Source organism: Hakea prostrata, chromosome 1 (genome assembly GCF_041222555.1).
Source record: "Hakea prostrata isolate BN-2017 chromosome 1, UWA_Hpros_2, whole genome shotgun sequence".
NCBI classification, from domain to species: domain Eukaryota; kingdom Viridiplantae; phylum Streptophyta; class Magnoliopsida; order Proteales; family Proteaceae; genus Hakea; species Hakea prostrata.
The window spans coordinates 17,447,927-17,472,607 of NC_142600.1; the positions used below are offsets into that span (position 1 = coordinate 17,447,927).

Consider the following 24,681-nt stretch of genomic DNA (forward strand, 5'->3'; position numbering starts at 1 on the left):
TGGCGTAACTAACATGATAATGTTATACAAATAAGAGCCACAAAGGGGGGGGGGTGCATCAATAAGAGTTAGTTTGGTGTTTATTTTCTTCAAGGATGTGGTGGGGTTGGCATGTCTAACATTAATTTGAGACTATGGGTTTGACACCTTAGAGATGGCACCCTCATCCTATCAAGGCTGTGGGGCTCCCCCCCCCCCCACCCAAGTAGATGTAGACTCCATAAATGATTAGCTTTGACTCGATCCATGCTTTTATTAAAATGTCCGTACATAAATGATGATTGACTTGAATCCATCCAAGCAAATAATGGATGCAATGTTTGATCTTACTGTAAATAAATGGGAATATACATGACCATACATTGGTGTTGTTCTTTCTTTTCTGGGGTTGTCGTCAAACTTGTTACATGAATTGCGATCCATAGTTAATCGAAGGGGGAGATGTTGAGGGAAAGAAGTTAAACCCAAGACCTCTTTGGACTTATGGCCTTAAGTAGTTAAGTTGCTTCCACTGTCCCTTCTTTTTTTTATTTTTTTATTAATTAAAATAAAGAATGTCATTTTTTTCCCCCACTCCTGGTAACCAGATTAAAATTACTGGACTAAACGTCAGATCATGAAAATTCATTTTCCGGAAACACTACCGGTTAAGTTGTTTCTATCTTTTGGGGGTAAAGTAACCAGCATGCTAAGCAGGTTATGATATTGTGAGAGATAATGGAAGAGGGTTATTTATGTAATTTTAATAATCGTTAGGTCGTTCGACTCGTTCCTCTGATCTTCTCTGGTGGTTCTTTGTTTAGTGCCGAGGGCTTCTTTGATTTTCCGTTCCTGTTGGGTCTTTGAGAAAGAGAGAGAGTGAGAAGAGAAAAGCAAGCAGAAATGGCTCCGAAGTTACGTGCCAGGAAAACCCCCACCACAACCCCCCGTAAATCTACCAGGGCCTCCCCCAGAACTCCTGCTGCCAACACCCGCTCCGCCGTGCCCACCGCAGAAACCACTACTCCGGTAGCCATCACCACCGCCGACGAATTTTCGACTCCGCAACCCGCCGCCGCCGAATCTACACCCGCGGAAAACACACCCGTCGAATCCACTCCAACGGAAACCATTACCGTCGAAAGCACTCCCTCAGAATCGGAAACCACCGCCGTCGAAACCACTCGCTCGGAAACAGCTGCCGTCGGAATCACTCCCCCTGAGAACGTCGTCCTCCAAACCACCACTCCTCCCGTAGCCACCAAGGACGATGCAAATCCTGCAGGAACCACCAACGTCGAAATCACTCCCTCTGAAACCACGCTCGCTGATACCACTCCACCGGAAACCACGTCCATTGAAACCATTTCTCGGGAAGCCTCGAATGAAAGCGCTCCGTTAACTACCGTAGCAACAGTTCCTCCTCCGGCAGCTATTACGCCTGAAGCGTCCGATGGAACTGCTGCTTCTGGTAAATCCTCCGAACAAGAAACGGCTGATAAATCCGCTGAGCAGGAACCCGTAAAACCACCTGTCAAGAAAGTCATCAGAGTTGTTAAGAAGGTGATTAAGAAGAAAGTCACCAAACGAGTCCCGAAGCCTTCCAATGAAGTAGCAAAACCGGAGCTTCAGCTGGTCGATGGAGATGGAAAGGAGTCTTCTGTTTCGGCTCCAATTGTAGTTGAGAATTCTAAGCAGTCCGAGGCTCCTGAGTTGCAAGTTTCTGACCTAGATTTGGCTGTATCTCAGAGTCTTGAGGTTACCGAAACTCAATCTCGACCCGACGTGCCAAATGTGGATTTGGTTGGATCTCATACTGATGGGTGTGAAGTCGGAAATCCTACCGGTGGGTCTGGTGCTGGAGGGGATAATCAAGAAGCGGTTCCCATGGTAGAGGCAAAGAATTGTGAGGATGGTGATTATGAGGAGAAAGAGGGAGACAATTCTGAAAATGGAGCTCGAAAGGAGGAGAAGGTAGACGACAGTGGAGAAGGTGACCCTAAGGAGGAGAAGGTAGACGACTCTGCAGAAGGTGACCGTAAGGAGGAAAAGGTAGACGACTCTGCAGAAGGTGACCGTAAGGAGGAAAAAGAGAAGCGGAAGGAAGCCCCCAGGGATGAAGAAATGGAGGTCTCCGAACGGCGTAGGAGGAGGAAGACTGAGATATTTCTAGGGGGACTTGATAAGGATGCCAAGGAGGAAGATATACGGAAGGTTTTTGAGAAGATTGGGGAGGTTGTGGAGGTAAGGTTGATGAAGAACAATCAGACTGGGAAGAACAAGGGGTATGCGTTCTTAAGATATGCTTCCGCAGCCGATGCTAAAACGGCTTTAACTGAATACTCCAAAGTGGAGGTATTTTTTGATTCCCTCTTCCATTTCTGCTGCTTCTTTCTGGTTTCTGTGTTAGTGTTCCCTTTTTTGTGTCTGGGATTATGTTTCTACAGGAAGCTTCTTTTTGCTATTTATTTCCCTATTTGTGGTTGAATATCGTGAATCGGATAGTTTTACTCCATTACAACCCTCACCCCCCACACTAATGCTTCACAATTAGAGTTGATTGAATATGTATATGACATTCTTGTAAGTGTCTTGGCGCGGTTGAGCAATGCATACAGTATTGATACCCCATGCCTGATTTCTTTTCTTCTATTTTGCCCCCTCTTAAGATCATCTTCATCTATTCAAGCTAATTTTCAATGATTTTCTGCAATTGCAGCAAGCTTGTAACATCCTCGGCCCTTCTTCTAATTCTTTAATTTCCAAATCCTAACGGCCCCTCCGATTTTGAATTTTCATTTGTTACAAACTCTACCAACTTAAAACCATCCATATGCTTATTTCTCCTCGATAAACCTTTCAACTTCAGCCCACAGTATCCCCACATGTACTCCTACACTTGATCAATCATGCTGCACATTCCCTTAATTGAAACACCGAATTCCATCAATATTAACCTCGAGTGAAAACCCTGCTTTTCTACCCAGGCCTAACCACTTTATTATTTCTCTCATATTTGGATCAAATATAACTCATAAGTCCCTCATCACTTGATTCAAGCCCTGTCCCCAAATTCAATCTCTAAAACCTAGTTTTATTTAAAGAAGCCTTTTCCAAAACCCTAAATCTTAACCCTAACTTGCTGAAAACCATAGATGCAGCATTCAAAACACTTCGATGAAACCTTAAACCTTCATTGATAGCTTCCCATCGTCTACTTCACCAAACCTAACCACTAGACCTCAAAACTAACCTAACCCCAGTCTCTATATGGTGCACACACACTGTTTTATCCTACTAGAACCTGGCTGATTCATAAGGGGGAGCCTTGGCGCATTGGTTGGTGGACCATAGTTGTAGCTTGAGGTCAATGTTTTGAAACAACCTCTTAGCAAAAATTTTTGGGGGTAAGGCTATGTAGGAAAATTGCTCCATGGGACTTTGCTTGGGCAAAAGCCTTTGGCACTGGTTTCTCCAAACTTGGCTGATTCATGGTAGATCCTAAATATTGGCTCGTAGTTGGTCTCCTACCAAGCAAGGATTACATTATGCCTGGGCATTGTTATCTAAACCAGATCCAAGCCCATTCAAAGAGGGATTAGGGAGTTCACTAGTACCCTGCGGCCCTACCAGCAACCCAGGCAATTTCGTCCAGGTATAGGGGTAATTTGGCAATTTTGCATTTTTTTTTGTTGATTCTAGATTAGGATTTAGTTGGGCCACTCTATTTGTGGGACCCTAGATCTACTTCTATTTTCGAGTTTGAGTCCTTCTTTGTTGAATTATTGAAAAGTCCTTGTTAGGTTGGGATTTCTAAGTTGTAAGGGAGTCTCCTGGTTTCAGTTTACATCCTCCAGGGATTCCACATCTACTCTTTAGTTTCCAATTTGGATTCTTCTAGTGTGAGATACGATTCAGTTTATGATTAATGAAATTAAGTGAGAATTGAAGAAGCATAGACTTGGAGTTGTGGGTTCCCTTGGAGGAACTTGCGGATACTGTTTGAAGGAGTTTTCTGCAGAGTTTTAAAATTTCCAGCTTCCATCTTCTTCTTCTTCAAGTAGCTATAAGCAGCCCACCCTGGCCCTTGCCGTCCTCTCCCTTTCCTCACTTCCCCAGCTTTCCTTCCCCAGCCGCGAACCCTAAAACCTGCTGTTACAGCCCCCCCCCCCCCAAAAAAAAAAAAAAAAAAAAAAAAGAAAAAGAAAGAAAAGAAAAGAAAAAAGTGCATATCTTTTTTTCTAATATTTTTTCAGAAATTTTCTGGAATTTTCTTAGACCTAAAATTCAAGGCCAGATCTACGCAATTCTAACTTTTTATATCTTTAGGAACATCATTTCCCTAGCCATAGTGACCTGCCCTCTCAATTTCAGCCCAATTGGACCAACCTAAACTCTAGAAAATTATGCAATTCATCTTCTCCACTAGAAACTAGAATCCTAAAATTACAAATTCCTAATTCTCTTCAAGCATTCATCCAAAACCTAAGCCCTTCTAGCATTAACTTCACTCGACCCTAATAGATACTTGACCTAAACCTAGCCCTAGCCCAAAACTTAGAAACCCTATATTTTAGAGAAACTCTAATTTTCCAAAGCCCTAGACTTGAATTCAATTCTGAAACTAAAATTACATCAAGGTTTCAGACTTGGTTCATTGAACCCTAGCCTCTAAACCTAGAACCTAGCCGTAGGATCCTATAGATACTAGAAGACTGCTGATTCTCAGGAAAATAATCCTCTAGTGCATCTAGATCTAGGGCATTACCTTATCCAACCAAACTGTAGATCCTATATCACATCACATTGCCTTGCAATTATGATGTGAACCATGTCTATTCTCACTAGATTACTTTAAAATAATACTTTAACTGCTTTTATTATGCTTGATTTATGTCTAGACGGAAAACCGCATCTAAGATCCTGCAACTTTATTTATCTATTTAATTAGTTGGAAGCTATTAGTGCTTAAAACTGGACATCCAAGTATCCAACAACTTAAGATATTATTAGTAAAAGCTTTGACTTTGACAGCTAACTGTGAAAACATGCTCATATGAGCCCAAAACCCAAGATTAGACTTTGACAGATCAACTGTAGAAACATGCTCATATGTCTACTAAGCCTTTATAATATTGCCAAAAGTTGTTCTGTCCCAGTCTCCCTTAGTTGAGGAAAACGGCAACCTTGAGCTTTAAATAAGTGTAGCACCAAAATCTGGATAATTTTTTTAACTTATTTTTAACAAAGAGCCACGATATACTAAAAGCTCCAACTTTGATGCCTCAACTGCAGGAACATGTTCATATATGCCCAAAACCGAAAATATACTTTTAGAGCTCAACTGTAGAAACATGCTCATACGTGCATTAGACCATTATAATATTGCCAAATGTTGTTCTATGCTAGTCTCTCTTAGTTGAGGAAAAAGTCAACCTCCAGTGTTAAATAAGTGTAGTACCGAAATCTGCATAAATCTAGGGGTGTAGACAGATCGGATTTGATAGTTGTAATACCATATCCGCATCCTATTATTTTTGGACGGATTTGGACAATATCCTATCGGCTATCAAACCGGTTTAGTCGGACTCGGATGATAGTTGAATAGTTATTTTCTTTAGTAGATTTTTCTAAATGGATATGAATACAGATTGAATAGAAGTTTTTCGCTTACCAATTCACGTCTTTATCATTTTATTTGCGAGGGCTAGGTTTGAAATTTAAGAATTTAGCAACTTTGGTAGTTATTTTAGTAGTACTCACGTATATCAAGTAAAAAACGTATAAAAAAAAAGAAAAAATATCCGAATAAGTAACTTAATCGGATAGTTTGATCGGACGGATAGTAATCAATAGGAAAAGGGGTTTACCATATCCGCATCCTATTAGTAATTGGACGGATTCAGATGCCCCTAAATGGATGCAGATACGAATTCGAAGCAGATTTTGGTGATCCATTTACATCCCTACTAAATCTTCCATTGCTTACTGTCATATAACTTTTCTAGGACTTGTAAAATTGTGAATGGACTGCATCAATTTTACTAACGTTGTCTACTCAATTCGGCACAATTTATTCTTTCTTATTCCAGTTGTGAATGACACAGTCTTCATCGCCAATTGGAACATAATGTTTAGCTTCAAGGGTTCCTAGATCTTCTGTGAAATTGCTTGGAAAATCGTCTATAATGTATTGGTTTGTGATAATTGTTATAAATAGCACATGTATAAGCGTCGTTGGCATTCTCAATAGCAAGTAAAATTCTGGAATTTGTGATCTATAATACCATTGGGGGTGCTCAACGAGAACAACTCATTGTTATCCAAACTAAATGGGATCAACTACATGGATCCTTCCTTAGACAACAATAACAACTACTATGCCATAACCTTTGACCCAATGATATAGGTTCTGGATCTGCATCACCCAACTAAATGGGGTTGCGACATGGATCCTTCCTTGTTGATCAGTTCTTTTTGAAGTCAGACAAGGTATGAGACTTAATGCTGTAAGCAGGTCCAGTGCTTCCCCCAACGCCACCCAAAGAAAAAGCCTCGAAGATGGGCCTATTTCCTAGCCAATGGCCTATGGGGTATGTTGGTCATTTTCATGCCCCTCCTTGGGGTCTTGTGTGTCTAGTTAGATTCCATGTCTTGTCAGGAGTCAAGATCTACTTTTGTTTCTTTAGTTGATTATGTCATGGTCAAGTTGTTAAAGAGTCTTAGTCCATGTGGGAATCCTAGTTGGAATCTATTTTCACAATATTCCTTCTAGATAATTGTTTTTATATTTGGTTATCTTTTGTGGTTCTTAGAAAGTCCTTTTCCAAGTTGTTAGTTAGTTATTGAGTTGTTAAGTAGTCGCTAATAGTTTGCTGTTGCATGTGGCTTACTTCTGCTTTAACTACTAAAAAAGTGGTTGAGTGTATAATATAGTGTGGGGGTGGCAAGGTGCTTTGTTTTAGTGCTGCTTTAATGAAGGCAATTGAGCATGTTAGCGGCCGCTCCTGTTGCGATAGTCTGGTGGCAAGTGCTGGTCCTAGCCGGCAGCAGCCCTTTTTATCATCCTTCCTGGGACCATTCTGCAGTGCCTGAGAAGGTCAAGTAGCTCTAATAGCAAAGCTCGTAAGGGGAATGCCAATGCAAATTGGATTCCCTAATTAAGGCCAAGTCTATTAGTTAATAAGTCTGAGTCCAAGTGTCTTTCCTTTTTGTAACTGGTTATTTAAAGGCCCCATACCCAGCGTTACAATTTAGACTGGATTAATAAAATTGAACATGGAAGGAATTGGAGTTGTGGGTTCCAAGGTGGATCCCCACAGCTGAGTGTGAGCTATTTTCTGCAATTCTCATATTCTTTTTCTACTGCTTAAGCCTGTGACAGCCTAGCAAGACATCTTATGGCAATCTAAGAGTGTACCATTACATTCCCCTCAAGTAAGTACAACCCCCGGCCCCTTCTGTGCCCTCAATTCTCTCCCTATTCCTTGCGCAACCCTCTCCACCCCTTCTTTCCTTGTGCAGTAAGCTCCCACCTCTCCCCCTCCTTCTGCCTCCTGCCTCCTGCCTCCTGCGGCTGCAAGCTTCCCCACCTCCCCTTGTTCCCCTCTACCTACAACCCATTGTTCCCCCTACCCACAACCCCTTCCTAGCCCATTTCTCGTTCCCTTCTTTCTTCCCTTAACCTTCTTGATCTTGAGGCAGCATAGAAAGAAAGAAAAGAAAAAAGAAAAAAAGAATAAGGAAAGAATGAAGAAAGAAAGAAAAAAAAAAAAACAAGAAAGAAGAAAGGGTATTCAAGAATTCATTCAAGAATCACCCAAGACTAGCCCAAGACCTAACTGCAAGCTTCTCAAATCCCTTTCCCCTAACTGCGAAGTTCCCATTCCCTTCGCATCCTTCCTAGGGTGTGTCCAGATATCCCCAAACCATAACTATTACAATCTAACCACTCTAGAGTTTGTTTTTTGTTTTTTTTGGTTAAAACTCTAGAGTTTGTTAAAACCCTAAACTTCCCTACTTCTTTCCATACCCAAGATACAATTTTCGCAACCAAAACCAACCCATCTAAGGATCTTTGTTATCCAAAAATTTCTGATCGTCTTCACCAAAGCCATTTGGGTAGAATTAAAATCCGAAGTTCCCCATTTATTCCATAACTACCTTATCCTAGTTCACACCATACCCTATTCTACTGAATTTCCTCCTTTGAGAGGACCCATAACTAAGAAAATTTCCCAGGGATTGATTATTTATTAGCTGGTTCAATTTGAGAGGATCTTGAAGAGTGACCCACACCCTGGCTTATATCACATAAACTATGCTTCTCTATCTCTCTATTTTGAAATGACAAGACAAGATCAATGGCAAGTTGAAAACTTGGTGCAGACGTACTGCCTTGACCAACCCAAACCCACCAGGTGGTAAGAGTAAGATGAGCTGGGCCCAATTTGAACCAGCGGTCGACATAAAAATGCTTTATTTTGGTAATAGTATATTATTCTTTCAATTTTATAAAGTAGGATATGTTTGCAAGAGTTAGAGCTGGCTAGGAATTTCAGAAGATTATTTCCTATTAAGGTTTTATTAGTTGGATTTTCTTTTTTTAAGTAGCTTGGATGCAGAGACAGAGATTCACCAGCAAAGCCCAAACCCCATCAACCTGGACCTACCATTGCCCACATCTTGGTTCAGCCAGCACCAGAAGGAAAAAAGAAAAAGAAAAAAAGGCAGCCAAATTTAGACAACACTCCCTGTCCCCCCTTTCAAAACCTCCACACACAGACGAGAAAAAAAGAGAGGAAAGAACCGCAGTCCATAGCCGTTGCCTTCCTCAGTCTTTCACAGTTTCACCTTAACTTCTCCTGAGTTTGCGACTCCAAACCCCTATGTTAAACCCTCCTCCACAACTATCCCCTATTCTCCATCTTGTTTTATTCCCTGTCTTGTTTTTTCTTCTCACATATTACCAAATTTGCCCCTTCCAAACATACTTGATGCAAGCAGGAATCCTCTCCCTAGCCAAACCAGTCATTTGGACCCTAGACCGACACCAAAGCGGCACACCAAGTGGGCTGGCCAAACCCTACTAGGGGTATAATGGTCATTTTCATGCTTCTTTTGTTGTCCAGTAATTATTGTTTGTCCAAATCTGATTTTACTTCTTGAATTGAGATAGTAATTAGTCCTAGCTAGAGTGGAAGTCCCAATTGGAATCTATTTAAATTAAGATTCCTTTTGGATAGTTAGCTTCTATTTTGCAAGATGCTTTCTTTTATTTGTAGTTGTTGTTATTTAACTAAGTTGTAAAGGGGATCCTAGTCTATAAAAGATTCCCTAGTTGAGTCAGGTTAGGTTCCCAAGCTAGTGCCTAAGCCTTTCCCTCCAATTGCAAGGCTATAAATAGCTCACCTTGCCTCATTGAATTGATGAATAAAATTTTTTGTTTGGAGGCAAACAAGATTGTGGTCTTCTTGGGAGGGCCACAGTGGATTTAGAAGGCTTTATTCGTCAGTTTCAACAAGAGATCTTGAGAGTCCAGCAAGCATTCATTTATTACAGCAGCATTCCTTCCTTGTCCGGTAAGTACAACCCATCCCCACCCCTTCCCTACCCTGCCTATCAAGAATGACCCCTGTACCCGTCTTTCTTCTTGTGCAGACCTCCCTGCACGCTCCCTCCTATGCCTTGCAGCAGCTTCGTTCCCCTTCCTTTTCTTGGATCTGCATCAGATTCTGAAATTTCAGAACAAGAAAAGAAAGAAAACAGAAAAGACAGAGAAAAGGAGAGAAAGAAAGAAAGAAATGTGAGAAAGAAGGCAAATCAAGAATTAAGAGTCTCCTTACCCAACCGCAAGTTCTCCTATTCCCCTGTCCCTGATTGTTACCCTCTTATCCCCTTCCCATGAGTTGAATTGTTTTTCCTCCAAAGTTTCCACCAATGAGGGATTGCTCATAACCCTTACTCATCTCAAACCCTTCCCATGCCTAACCGTATAGTTTTTGTTAACCTTAACTGAACCAAGAAAGATTCCCTGCTCATCTTGGGGTATGTCTTGGTATCATCAAACATACCCTTTGCTTCTTTGTTGCAACCCATAGTGATTTTGTTAAAACCTTAATCATCCTTAACCAACCCATATTATTCCTAACTTGTTCCTAAGATCCTCTTTAGATCCTGAACTCAATTTCTTCTCAATTCCTTCAACCCTTTTAGGTTTTTGTTAATCCCTATCTTTCCCAAGGTACAAATCTCCATCAGACCCATCCCTCATAGGTTTAGTAAAAATATCTAATTCCCAGGTTTGATAATTCCTTTGCTGGTTCACCCAGAGAAAGGATTTTGGGCTAACCCTAATTCTAGGGAAAACAATCACAGAACTCCTAAGCGTAGAATCGTGGTTACTTCAATACTAATTATGAACACACTTTCTTGTGATTTTTTTTGCGATTAAATATTATAATTTTGCCATTCTATCATAGAGTTGCGCTTAATACAAGTTTGTTCATTATTATTATTATAAAGTTTTGTTTATTCACTGCTTTGCCTTTCCCCCCTTAGCTTTTGGCTCATATTTTTTGGGCCTGTAGTAATTCCGAATACAACCGTGGCAATGGATTCTTTTGTGTTTGAGTTTGGAGTTTGTTTGGCCAATCGGAAACTGGTTACATTGTCTATTGATGAAGGCAAAGTACCAAGCTCATCCAAAAGCCTGTGGTAGAGATGTTATCAGAGAAGTATCATATCATTATTCACTTTGAAGATTATGTATTCGTTGAACCCTCAGTTTCTCAATATTGTGATGGTGCTCACTGTGAAGTGTTCAATTCTTCTTGATGTGTTATCAAGTTGGGGTTGGAAGAGCTAGATGAAGAAAGGGGCTTCATTGATTATGAAAACAACTTATGTCAAGCTGGCAGCAGGGGAATGAGTGGAAGTTCTTGCACAGAACAGGGGAGGGGCTGAGGAAGGGTTAGGGAGTTGTAGGGATGAGGGGAGGGGGCTGGAGTGCCTATAGGGGGAAGGGAAGCTTGCTGCCAGGTTACGGCAGCAAGGGGAAGGGAATAGCGTGGTCAGCAATTCTGGGGAAAGGGCTACCAAGGGATGCGATAGGGTTCTGCAGTGAGAGCAGCAGTGGGGGTGTTGTACTTGATTGAAGGCTGCTGTAGTTGTATTGGCTGCTGGAATTTTTGGAGACTGTAGTGAGGTTGCTTGAACTTTGAAGAAGCTTGAAGGACGGTGCTGAATATGAAGGAGAACTTACTGAAAATCCACTGAGGCCCCCTCAACAGGAACCCTGGTCCTCAACTCAATCAATTTTTCATTCAATAATCAGACTTGAAGAATTGCAAAGATTAATAGGCTATCTATAGCCTTCAAAGACTGTAGGACTAAGTGGGATTTTTTGACAGACAAGGATCCCAAGGGATGCAAGAGGGTTGTGAGGTGAGAGCATGGGTGGGGGTGTTGTACTTGATTGAAGGCTGCTGTGGTTGTTTTGGCTGCTGGAATTGTTGAAGACTGTAGTGAGGTTGCTTGAACTTTGAAGAAGCTTGGAGGGTGCTGAATATTGAAGGATATCTTACTGCAAATCCATCGAGGCCCCCTCAACAGGAACCTCGGTCCTCAACTCAATCAATTTTTCATTCAATAATCAGAGTTGAAGAATTGCGAAGAATAATAGGGGCTATTTATAGCCTTCAAAGACACTATGACTAAGTGGGATTTTTTGACAAACATGAATCCCACCACATAATCTGGACTCTTGATTTGGAAATCTAAACGACTAAAGATGTGTGCTGAAAATAAAAGACTAACTGACGAATACTTTAAAAAGAATTTCTCCAGGACACGCAGTCACCTACTACTAAAAGACAACTTCTAAATGAAAGTAAACTCTTGAAAGATAAGATCCCTCCTAATAGATAGGAACCCTCTTTGTACAAGAGTCTTATCTTATGCACAACCTAACCAATTCAAATACAACCCAAATTAAGAAATAAAAACCAACACAAACTCTAGAAAGTAAATCTGGAAATAATTCCAGCAATAAAAGAGGGCTGAAAATGCCCTAAATACCCTACTAGGGGGTTCAGCCAGCTCAAGGGGCTTCTTGGAGCCATCTAGTGGGTCCCACTTAGAGTTTGGTCAAGGGGGCTCTCTATGTTCACATCAGGTTTTAGGCTTATAACCCTACTGTCAAAGTCTGGAGTTGGGGTACAGCTGCTGATCTTTCAAATATCCTCTAAATAGGTCACCTAGAGTTGGGATCCTTTCATCCAAATCAGAATATTAATGAACAGCAGTAAAACTGTACTCAAAACACTTTGAAATCTCTCTGAATGTCCTGATGCTAGGTTTAGGTCAACTTTCAAACCTTGGGTATTGAAAAGGGAGGTTTAGGTCATGTATAGGGTAAGATTTAGGTCTAAGTCTAAGAGAAAGTACTCTGTTACTTAACAATCTGTAATTGCAGTTTTGTGGTTTTGTGATTCTCTAGGGTTTTAAGAATTCTAGGGTTTCTAGGGTTAGTGTTAGGTTGGCGTAGGGATAGAAGGTAGGGTAAGGGGTGGGGATGCTAGTCCTAAAAGGGTTTAGTGCCTTTAGCCTTTGGATTAAGGGTTGAGGAGATGTTAGGTTTTTAATGAAATTAGGGTTAGGGTTTCTATGAAAAATATGAAGTGCAGGAAAATTCTGCAACTTCAAAGAATGAGCTGGTTAGGGTTTTAGAGATAAGAGGAGAGAGAAGGGAGGTGCGGTTGGGGTAGGGGGTGAGGATTTTAATGGTGGAAGGGGTTCCGCTGCCAGAGGGAAGAAGAAGGGGGGGGGGAAGAGAGGTTTCTGAGTGGGGACTTTGGTTGGGAATGGGACGGGGGATTGTATTTACTTTTTTGAGAGTGGACTGGTTCACTCTAAGCTGTTGTAGGGGAGATCATGCAGGGTGTAGAAGTTGAAGAAGAAGATGAACAATGACAGAAATCTCACACACTCAGCCATGGGGAACCCATGATTCCAATTCTCCTTCAATTCTTCGCAATTTTATTAATCCAGTCTAATTCGATTACAAAGTAAGGAATGCAACTAAGACTCTATCTAATTGAGAAACACACTTGGGACTCAGAACCAGGGAATCTACTGTGAATTGGGATTCCCTTTACTACTCACAAAAAAGTAACCAAACTTCTTGAAGGAATTCTACTTGAAAATTGGATTCCATTTGGAACTCCTACTCAGACAAGGACTCTAATCCAATTGAAAAGTAAAAAGTAAATATAGGATCCTAAAAATATTCTGAAATTTACTGGACCCTTTTGATGTTCTAAGGGGGTAGAGAAATGGTCAACTTGCCCCTTTGAGGATTCAGCCAGCTCCTTGGTGCTCCAATCGGGGGCTTGCTTTTGGTCCAAGTTTTGATAAGCCCTGTGCTTGCTGGGCCTGGTTACATCAAGATGATAGCCCCTGCTTGCAAATTTTGATTCTCTCACTTTATAAAACTTTTGGGTGAGTTCTTCCTTAACATCAGGGGGGTTGATGCAGATATACTCCTTGGACTAATCCAAACCTGGCTGGGTTTCTAGAAGAAGGTGAACTGGGTCCAATTTGAACCATGGGTCTGGTAGAATTTACATACATATATCTTTACTTTGGTAATGTACATTATTCTTTCAGTTTTAGAAAAGTAGGATCCATTTGCAAAAGCTAGATTTGGTTAGGAATGTTAAAAGATCATTTTCTTTTGAGGTTTGTTTGTTAGTTTACTAGCTTTCCTTGTATTAGTTGGATTTTCTTCTTCCAAATACTTGTATTAGGATGAAAATTTCAGATTAATTAGAATGAATTAAGATTATGGTTTGAGAGCCCATTTGCCTGTGTGCATGTGAGAAATCACCCCCCCCTTTAATGTAGTACTGTATTTGATTGATCAAAACAGTAGCCAAATAGGACTTTTCACGGGGAATCAAGTTTAGATTTGATAGACATAAGATGAAACAGAATTTAGATGTGAAAGAGAGCTGAAATTAGAGTGTTATTATAAGGATAATAGTATAACAATACGGGCGGAATAGATATTCAAAACAGGGGCAGAACTATGATGAAGAAATTGAGAGAAAAATATGAGGGAATTTAGAATAACAATATAACACCCGGGCTTCACATCGCAAGGTGGATCGATTGGATCAAACACCAACTTACCTTGATCAAACACAATGATTCTCTATAGAGAAGGAATGCTAACAAAGCAATTTGATTTCAATTGATGAGTTGTCTCACACCTCTTACATAAGTCTCTTTATATAGCATTCTAAAGAGACATAAACATTAATGGTAACATCCAACCACTAGCTAACACCACCTACATATTAATAACTCAACTACTACCTAACTCTTGATAAAGGAAAACTCCTTTGACACTGAGTTCTTTTATTTTCAAAGCACAACCCCTTTTATTGACTTTTCAAGAACTAAATTTGGGCTTAAAGTCTAGCCATGAAGAGAAATATATGTAGGCTAACTTTAACCCACTAAAACAGTCATAGCCCATGAAAGCCATGGGCTGATTTGGGTGATAGCTTTAGGCCTTTGATGGGCCTAACCCAATGGGCTTCTTCTTTTTTAAATGTCTTCAATCCTTCCTTTCTCTTATGTGATTCCCTTTTTCTTCTTCTTCCCATTCTTCTAATTCCTCCTTTGTGGAAGCCCACCACTAGAAAACCCCTCCAAGTTCTTTTATTAACTTGGTATTCAGAATAAACCTAACCAACTTTCTAGAACAAGATGAGCTTGATCCACTCTGAACCACTGGTCTGGTAGTATATTATTTTATTTTGGTAATGGTATATTACTCAATCATTTTTTAGTTTTGCAAGAGTATTTTAGAAGATTATTTCCTTCTAAGGCTAGGAAAAGGGTTCTTCCTAGGTTTACTGGGTGTACTTTGTTTGTTGGATTTTTTATTTATTTTTGGTAGCTTGTATCAGGATGAAAATTTTAGATTGATTAGAATGAGTTGAGAGCCTGTGACCCCCCTCCTCTTCTTCTTATGTGTTTTCTTTTTGTCCTACTTGTCTCTTTGTGAAGCCCATCATAGTTGGCCTTCTCAGGTCTGCACTAAAAACTACAATCTCTGCACAAGATCTCTATTTAACTGGATAACACGCTTAAGGGACCCTGAACTTGATTGAGACAAAATATCGTGCCCCAACTTGATTGAGTTTCTACATTTTGCTGATGGGAGCTGAGTTTTTCACGACTTTTGGTCGATTTTTGCTGGAAAATTCATCGAAGTTGCCTCTACAAGTGATTTCTACTAAATCTCGGCTATTATCAAGCCCTTCCAAGAGAATGTAGTTTAAGCATTTTTAATGTTTATTGTAGTTATTTTACAGGAAATGTTTGATTTGAACACTTCTTTCTGACTAAATTATTTGTAGAATAGGGTATTTAAGTTTTTAGTTCATCATAGTGGTTACAAATACGGTCTGAAATCAAACTGTAATTTTGATGTGTTTTTTTTCTTCTTCTCATTAATCATATAATTCCACTGTGTTCAGTAGGCCTAAAATAAGCTATGTACCAAGTTTCAGATTCATCCTCCATAAAAATGCCCTGAGATGGCTAGGCAATAAAACCTAGTTCTTGAACTATGATGTTTACTACTTTAAAATCATTGAGAAAGAATTGCATCATTTGGTATCTGCAGATTTACTGTGTAGTCCTCTTACTTTCATATTGATTTTCTGATCAAGCATGTATCCTCAATTCAACTCGTTTTATTTGTTATGTCTAGCCTAGGGAACTATGTCCCAATCATGTAATCTGTTATGAGGTGGAGCCCACTATTATTCTAATAAAATGGCAATCATTTTCTAGCTGATATGGTTTTCTGTTATCACTTTCACTTTCTAGTTATTCACTAATATTTCAATACCTTCCATGATGAATCCTAAGGTTTGTGGCAAGCTATGTGGAACTGCACCCGTGGAGGTCAATGACACTATATTTCTTGGTAATATTGAAAAGAAATGGAAGAAAGAAGATGTAAGTTTTTAATTGTTCTGTTGTAAATTTTTGTTTAGAAATTCATTCTTGAAGTTATCAATTTGTTTCTAAAATGGATCTACTTGATCTGAACAGATTGTCAATCTGTTGGACAATATTGGGATTGAGAAAATTGACACAGTCACAGTAATGACTGATCCTAATAATGCTGAATATAATCGTGGGTTTGCATTCCTTGAACTCGAAACCAACAAAGATGCACAAAGTGCTTACAAGAAGCTTCAAAAAAAGGATGTTTTTGGCAAGGGACGCAATATCAAAGTTGCTTGGGCTGAACCTCTGAATGAGCCTGATGAAGAGGAGATGCAGAAGGTTTGTGTTTGGGTTATCAGTTGATTATTATTTCCTTGCTGCTGGAATTTCCATGGTTATTCAAAGAATGGTTGAAGAAATTATATGTCAGTGGTTACCTCATATGCTGCTCTTTTTTTTTTTTTTTGGGAAGCTTTTCTAATTTTGTTATCTTATTATAATCCATTATATGGTTAATGAACTTCTCCTTCGTAGGTTAAGTCAGTTTATGCGGAAGGTGTACCATCCTCTTGGGATGAGGAGAAAGTAAGGAGGCATTTTGAAAAATTTGGTGAGATTGAGAGAGTTGTTCTTGCTCGGAATATGCAGTCAGCTAGGAGAAAAGACTTTGCTTTTGTTAATTATACTACTCGTGAGGCTGCTCTTGCATGCATAGAGTCAATCAATAAGGACGAGGGGTTGTCTGATGAAGGGACTAAGGTTCTGCTTTGTTATATCTATTGTTATTCTTCAATTTCCATGTTTTTCCTCTTACATTTTGTTTGAATGTAAATTGTTTAGGTAAACGTGAGGGCATCACTTGCAAAACCCATACCTAAGGGTAAGCAAAATAAAGGTGGCTCAAGGCCATCTACGAAGGATCAGTCCAAAGAGAAGCCAAAGGCTGCCCAACGTGAGTGCATGTTTATCTTCCAATTATGATAAGCTTAAATTTGGTTGGTTTTGCTATCTAGCAGCTAGTGTTGCTTGTAGGTAACCTAGGTTTTCAACTCACATGACTTGCTGACAATGGTGTTGTGTATAACTAAGCATTTAATAAGTGAATTAGCCTAGGCCTGAAGTGATGTGGTAGGATATGATGTTCTATCCTTTGTTTGGTTTCAGGTGACTCAAAGCTTAGTGCATCCTCCAACAGAGGGAAGTCTGAAGTATCTTATGGTTATACTAGAGACAGAAAATCTTCTACTGCTTATGAACATCCACAGGTTTTGAGGGAGCAAGCTTCTTGGAGGCCAGGGCAGATGGCTTTAGGGAGAGGTATGTTTTGATTTAAGAATTTTCTGTCTTATTTTTCTTTATTTTTTTGACTTTCCTTATTTTACATCCAGTCTATATATTATCTTATTTGCTGTATGTTATGCATGCTATTCATATGATTCATTTCATATCAAATACTGTACATTAATTAAAAATAAAAAGTAAAAAGAAGTAAATGAGTGTTTGTCTAGGGTCTTACTTGAAGATTCTAGTATAGAAATTGATTCTTCTATATCAGCTTCCTTTGTGGATCATTTTCCTGGATTTTGCTCCATGGGGTTTGTGATGGAAGGAAATTTAAATTTCTTCAGTGGCTGTGTTTGCCCTCTTGGTTGGTGATTGAACCTGTCATGGAGCCAATAAATTTCGTTCATCGACCTTCAGTGAAAAATATTCTACATTTTCACATCTTCTTGGCTCAATATATCATCCAACTAGTAATACTTCTCCCTTGACTTCTGATAAAAAAAAGAAAAATAGTCTTTCAACCTCTCATGCCGCATAGAGCTTTCTAGGACGTTGCCAGGAGTGCAGTATTGTATTCATACCTGTACGACAGCTACTTCATTTTAACCTTCCAGAATTTTTCTTAGGTCTGCTGAGAACTTTATCAACTTCCCCATTTCTGCACTATCTTGTGCTGTTGACAGTGTTTCCAGAGGTTCCACAGGGCCTAGGGTTATTTCCCCAAACCCTTGGACCCCTAATTCAAACCAGGGGTATTTTGATGATTTTTTCCAAATTTTTATGGATTCTAGGTTTAGGTTCCAATGTTCCATTGAGTCCAGTTTATTGTCTAGATCCTAGATCTATTTTTGTTTTCTATTTGGATTAGTATTTTGTGAGCTATTACAGAGTGCTTGTCTAGGTGTGATTCCCAGTTGTGTTGGGATCCCCTAATTTGAGCCCATTTTTATTCTATTTTTATTTAGTACTCCGTATCTACTCTCAGAATCCTAATTGTATCCCTCCAAAGTGAAATATGATAAAGAGTCCTTATTTATGTTGGAAGTTATTTGTCAAGTCAGAGTCCTAATTAGATCTAGCAAGTTAGTTTGAATCAATTAGGCTTCTTAATTAGAGTTTCTGTTTCTTATTTGAGGCTTACAAATAAAGCCTCCTTACCCTATAATCATTGAGTTGAATTGAAAAAAAATGTAAGTTTGGAGGAAATTCAAGTCATGGTCTTCTTGGGAGCGCCAATGCGGCATTATAAGCTCTTCAATTTCCAGCATTATTCTTCAAGCTCGAAAAGCAGTTCAACAACTACAGCAGCCTCTCCCACATTCCCAAGTAAGTACTGCCCCTTCCCCTCCCCATTCCAGCACCCTCCCCCTCTCTTAAGTCCTAACATGCTTGAGCTTCCCTACCCTTCCCCTCTATCACAGACATCCACAGCTCCCTTCCCAACCCTGGGGCTCCCTTAGATTCCCTCTTCCTTCCATTCTAGTTAGATCCCACCCTCCCATAACCCTAAAACCCTAGGTATAGCTCTCCCGCCTCCCCCTTCCCTCTCCTCCCTTTTTTCTTCTTTAATCTGCAGCAGCTTAGGAGACCCAGAAAAGCCTAATTGCAGAAATTTACCTAACCCTAAAACCCCCATATCACTCGATCCTCAACTCCAATCACCTTTCCCTTTTAGGATTAACTTCCCCAACCCTTTTCCAACGCTTGATCCCGGTCCCAACTGAATCCAAGAATCCCAAACCCTTTAGGACTCTTCAAACCTATCCTAAACCAACCTTGGTTGACCTAATTCACTAAGGCTAAACCTGAAACTACAAAACAGCAACAAAGCCCCTTCCAAGCCCAACCGACTCCCCAGAAAGCATTCCCTGAGCCCCAACTCATAAAACCTAACCTGAAACTCCAAGACAGCAGCAGCTGAACTCCAGTAGCCTTCATCCCAAGCCCTAAAACCTTTGAAACTTGACTCTAAACCCATTAAACTTGGTATATAGCCTATTGTAGGCCTACTTCCTAGTTCAATACATCTATCTCAAAATCCTCCACTGCTACATTTTGTTTATTAATATGACACTTCTTAGCAGCCCAGCATTCTGAGCCATACATCATAGCTGATTGAATGATAGTCCTTGTAGTTTCATTTATGCTTTAAAGTTGAACCTTGATCTCTTGGTACTCTGGCCACATCTCCCTACTCTATCTACCCTATTTGAAATACATGATTCAGGAACCTTGTTTTCTGCTTCCAGGCTACAGAGAACAGGATTATGCACACTACATGCCTGGCGGGAAACGCCCATTATCTGCGCTGGTAACTCCAAAATTTACTGAGAAAATGTACCTTTTGTAGCTGTTTTGCTTGCTTGTCATTCCATCAACTTTTTGTTGATTGTGCAGGGAGATAGCATTCCTTTTTCAGACCCACGAGCATATCCTCGTCCACGCTTGGGTAGTTCTTTTCCTGTTGCAAGCTCAAGGTATTATTATTGTTATTAAAGGTTGTACTGTTGTAGGATAAGTAACTTTAGGAAATCTTATTTGGTAGAAAATCTGTTGCATGTGAGATAATTCAAATTTTGCTTGTCCTGCTGTACAGTTACAATATGTTATCACAAGGTATAGGTGGAGCATCCCTCCCCTATTATCAGCAACCAAATGCCGGTCACCAACCTGGTATGCTAGACTGTCCTATTATCAGTGTTCAATTCCCTTGTTTGTTAAACTTAACATTGATTGACCTTCTATTTGTGTTAGATACACCTTACGGATCTTCAGATCAGTCAGGTTACCTCCAGGTAGGCTCTATTAATTCTAATAATGATCTCTGCTTTATGCATTACCCTGTGCCCCTTTCTATGGTTCAGCTGTTTCTGATGCTTTGTATTTCATAACACACTTTCACAAGCACAGTTGTCAGATACTCTTTATCACAAATGTTTGTTTGTAGAAGCTTGTGAGGAAATAGAATATCAGTCACTGTATGCGTGAAAAACATCAGGATTATATCGACTACATGTTTTTATCAGATGCAGGGATAGAAGGGTACAGTCAGGGATCATGTTCAGGTTTTCTGTTTGCGGTACCCTAAATGGATTTGATGTTAGTAACTTTTAGCGTTCAAAAGATACTTCTGACTTCCTATGGCCTTCCTTTCCGTATGCTTGGTTGGACATTTGGTTGTAGTTCTCTATTGATGCAAGAAATAAGAAACTTTAATATTTTTTTGCAGCATTCTATTCACTCAGATAGAGCTGCTTGGTTTTACTATTTTCTCTATGCTTTATCTTTTCTTGCTGTAACTCTTCCATTAAGATGTTTTATCTCTTTGTTGTTCTGCAGGCAAGACTAGGAGGGGCTGGCCCCTATGGAAGTGGACTTTACCGCAGATGTAAGTTTAATGTTAAATGTTATGATAGCTGCTAGAACTATGCTATGCAGCCACACCTTTCCTAAAAATTCAACTACTGACAACCTAATGTTTGTTTTCTTTTTTGAGTTTACTGTTCATTGTTGTTTCTGTTTCTAGTTTATTTTAAAAACAGACATGCAATATAAATGGGGAGTTATGTTCTGACAACCTGATTTTGGAAACAGTTACAAGCAATAACCTTAATTTTTCGTGAAATTTCCAGAATATCCCCCTTATGTTCAAAGATAAGTACTACTGTACTGTTATTGGTCCATTTGAACTGTTAAGTGATGATGTTGTTACTTGTTACTCTGTATTTTCAAAAAACCCCCACAGTACCCCCAATATCAAGTTCATCATCTTCCCAAACGAAAAGATGAACAGTAAAACATGACAGAGAACCAAATCCATTGCAACTGCAGTGGGCTTCTTCATTTGCTTGAGTTGCTTCTGCAATCCTGCCTCCATCACTATCTTCATCTCCTCCATTTCAAAGCAATGTCGCCTCTGTTTAACGGTTTTAGTTTTGAAAGAGAGTAGGGGAGCATGGATTTTTTCTGTTGATCAGATTATTTAATCTGGTGCCTTTTTTTGTTCTGACAGATGAGATTTGATGTTGCTTTATTCATACACCGATCAGATCCTCCAATCCTCCTCTTTCTCAAAAATTTCTGTCAACCCCCGCCCCCACCAAAAATAAAAAATAAAAAAAATATAAAAGAAAGGCTTTAAAGGAAGCATTTCTTCACCGACTAGGAAATTATTAGGCAGGTCCATTTGGAAGGGATCTGCATCAAGTATGTCTTCAAAGAGTTCTGTATCTCCCCGACCTCTCAATTGTTATTCTACCCAACTTCCTTTTTGTATCTATCCTGCTATATATGGCGACTTCACCAGTTATGTATTCGCCATGTGACAATAGTTAAAACTTCAATTGGGTGTTCTTTCCCTCACCCTTTTCTAATGTAGTGCCAAAGGATGAGGGCCAGTAACCAGGATTCAATAAAGGAAAATCAGCAGGTCAGTAGGGTTTCCAAAATTCTGTGCCTAGGGTTTCTAGGGAGGGTACACAGGGTTTGGTTAGGGTTTATGAGCTTAGGAGTATTGAAAACCTAATCTGAACCTAATTGTTTTGGTTTCAGATTCAAGTTCCAGAGGTCTAGGGTTTGAGGAAATTAGGGTTTCAATTTCCAGGGTTTCTGGGGAATGATTAGGGCTGCCACTTGGGTCAGGCTCCTTGATTGTGCTTGATCATAACTGCAAAAATTACAAAAATGCCCTTAATATGGATCGAACCTCCTTGCGCTCCTAGGTAGTGCCTTGGGGTGCTGGCCAGCACCCTATGCTTTCTTTCAGCCCTTGGGGCCTCTCTTCCATCATGTCTCTTGCGAGTACATTGGATGCTGATGAAAAATCCATCGTTTGCTAAAACATCTGCACACTTTCTTGAGCATATGTGCATCCTCAAACTAGATACCCGACCAGTCACACTCAACTCATTCTTCCCCTCTCTCCGGCAATGGATATGATAAGGGCAAGATACAAAGGAGCCGGATACCCCTTATGATACTTGTCTCTAGACCACCTGATTGTCCCAGTTGCTTTAGCAAGAAGACTTCCTACTTTGATGGTTCTCTGGAATTTTGTGTGTTCTTTACTCTCGCTGGTTTTCCATGCCATATTAGATCTGCACTTTGATTGAAGCTTTTAAGATTTTGGGTTTTTCCTGGTCTGACTTTTGCTCTCTTATTTGCTTTATTTATTGTTGCTCTCTGAGGCTTCAGTGGCTAGGGGCTTCTTTTTCCTACTTCCCTGTTTAGAAAATTAAAGTCCCCTCTTTTGTTGTGGAATTCAATCCTTTCAGACTATGTTACACAAGCAGCTGTTATTGTGTTATCTTTAGAACATAGGTTTTTTTTTTGTGGTGTCTTATGTCACCCATCAAGTTCAACTCTTCCGCTCCACTCTTATTATACTGTCCTTGTTTTCTGCAACTAGGTTTTTTTCCTTGTAAAACACAGACTTTTTAACAACAGTATCCCATGTTTTCTTCCTCTTGGCTTTCATTTCCTTCCATCAACCAAGATGTCATAGCTTACCATCTTGTTAAAGTGGTTCTTGATAGCATCTTTGTACAAAAAGCTGTTGCTGAGGTTAATCTCAACAAATGTGAACCATGGGAGTTCCCTGTTAGAGGGGAGAGTGCCAAAAAAATTTAGATTAGAAAAAAATACAGTTACAAGGCAAGAAATAAGGGGGAAAATAAACCAGATGAAAGAAGAGAGAAGAAGCACATTTCCTGAGTAGTGGTCACCGGAGGAGCAGGTGGCTGTCGGAGCTACAAGGCGATCACACTATATTGGCAGGAGCATTTGCAATGTGGTCCAAATGGTTAATGCTCTAAGCTATTGAAATTCCTTGTGAGGGGCATGCAGGGGGCAAAGATGTCTTCATCCCATGAAACTTGACCTGATTAAGTCTAGGTCGTCTTCTATGGCCCTGAGACATGTAGCAAGTTACTGGTGCCTGCATCCATGGATGCTGCTTTTGTTAAACGTCCATTTACCTATTCAGGTTGCTGTAGACAATGGAGCAGTAATGCTGAATGATGCTTGGACCTAGGGTTTGAAAGATTAGGATTTTGATATTCTGTGGATATCTTCTTGTAGAGGCTGCTTTCTTATCCATGTTTTAATGTTTTGCTGCTTGTCGCAGACTGACATGTACATCAAGTGGATCAAAGCTAGCAGAAGTGCTGGTTCTTGTTGACAGCTCGACCATTTGGCAGATCAAAGACTAATTGGTATTTAATATACACAGTGAAGTCACTTATCTTTGGATTGGGATTCCAATGCCAAGAATTTTTTGGGAGAATCAAATCTTAGTAGTGTAGTTTGTAGTTTTCCCCCCTTTGTAAATCTTTAAATGTGAGCAGTAATTTTATTTTTCCCATTTAAGTTCTTCCCTTGTATCGGCTAATTATTAATATTCTGTTAAATGTGCCTAACATACTGGTTGACACTAATGTTGCAGCTTCTGGTGGTCGCTTTCATATATACGACTGGATGCTCTTGATTAATTTGAACATAGGGCTTCTTTAAGTTGGTTCCCAAGAGCCTTAAGTGTAGGTCCTCAAATCTAAGAATGGGGAATTTTCTACGGTTTTGGGTGCGACTTAGTTACGTTGGATGGAAAGAAATATGGGTGGATTAATGAGGATTCTGATTCTGATTCTGATTCTAATTCTAATTCAAATTCAAATTGGCTGTCGCTGGATTTCCAATTTCACCTCCAGAAAGTGAATTGATGGTGGTATAAGAATGATGAATTTGAACCTGTAATAATTTCGTATTAATCTGTTTGTTCGTAACCTTTTGGTTTAACGGTTTTGTCATATTGATGCGGATGATTTACTATTGTGTTGAACGGAACGGATATAGTAGAAAAAACCACATCCATATAGCTGAGGTGCGTGTAGAATGTCGTCCGCTTCAGACCCGTCGCAAGGCAATTCAAGGAAGAGGTTTCTTGTAGGAGTGTAAATGGATCGGATTTGAATCGGATGGTGGTAATACTATGTTTGCATCCTTTTATATTTGAGCGGGGTCGGATAATATTCTATCGGATGGAAGGATTCAGTAAGATATAGATGATAATAATAATAATTTTTTTAAATGGATTATTTTAAATGTGGATGAATACAGATTGAAAATAAGTTTTTGACTATCTCGTTGATATTTACCATTTTATTTGTGAGGGTTAGGTTTGAAATTTAAGAATTTAGCAATTTTGATATGTATTTTAGTAAATAATCTCAAAAAATAGTCACATCTCAAGTAAAAAGTCTAAAGAAATAAGAAAACAAATTCAAATAAGTTATTTAATCGGATAATAACCGGTAAAAAAAGGGCAATACCATATCCTTATCCTAAGACGGATTAGGATACCCAAAAAAGGATGCGGATGCGGGCAGCAGA

General features: G+C 39.7%; 1 protein-coding gene across 1 annotated transcript; it reads left to right on the top strand.

Annotated features, from left to right (window-relative positions):
* The first annotated feature begins 744 nt into the window (after window positions 1-744).
* On the top strand, window positions 745-24,596 carry LOC149027967 (uncharacterized). The gene is made up of 12 exons (XM_089167323.1): window positions 745-2,334; window positions 15,928-16,017; window positions 16,114-16,350; window positions 16,546-16,770; window positions 16,852-16,963; window positions 17,176-17,328; window positions 19,545-19,606; window positions 19,693-19,772; window positions 19,892-19,968; window positions 20,050-20,090; window positions 20,635-20,683; window positions 23,420-24,596. Exons 1-12 carry the CDS (start codon window positions 883-885, stop codon window positions 23,422-23,424), a joined length of 2,583 nt encoding a protein of 860 aa, XP_089023449.1. The 5' UTR covers window positions 745-882; the 3' UTR covers window positions 23,425-24,596.
* Window positions 24,597-24,681: the final 85 nt, after the last annotated feature.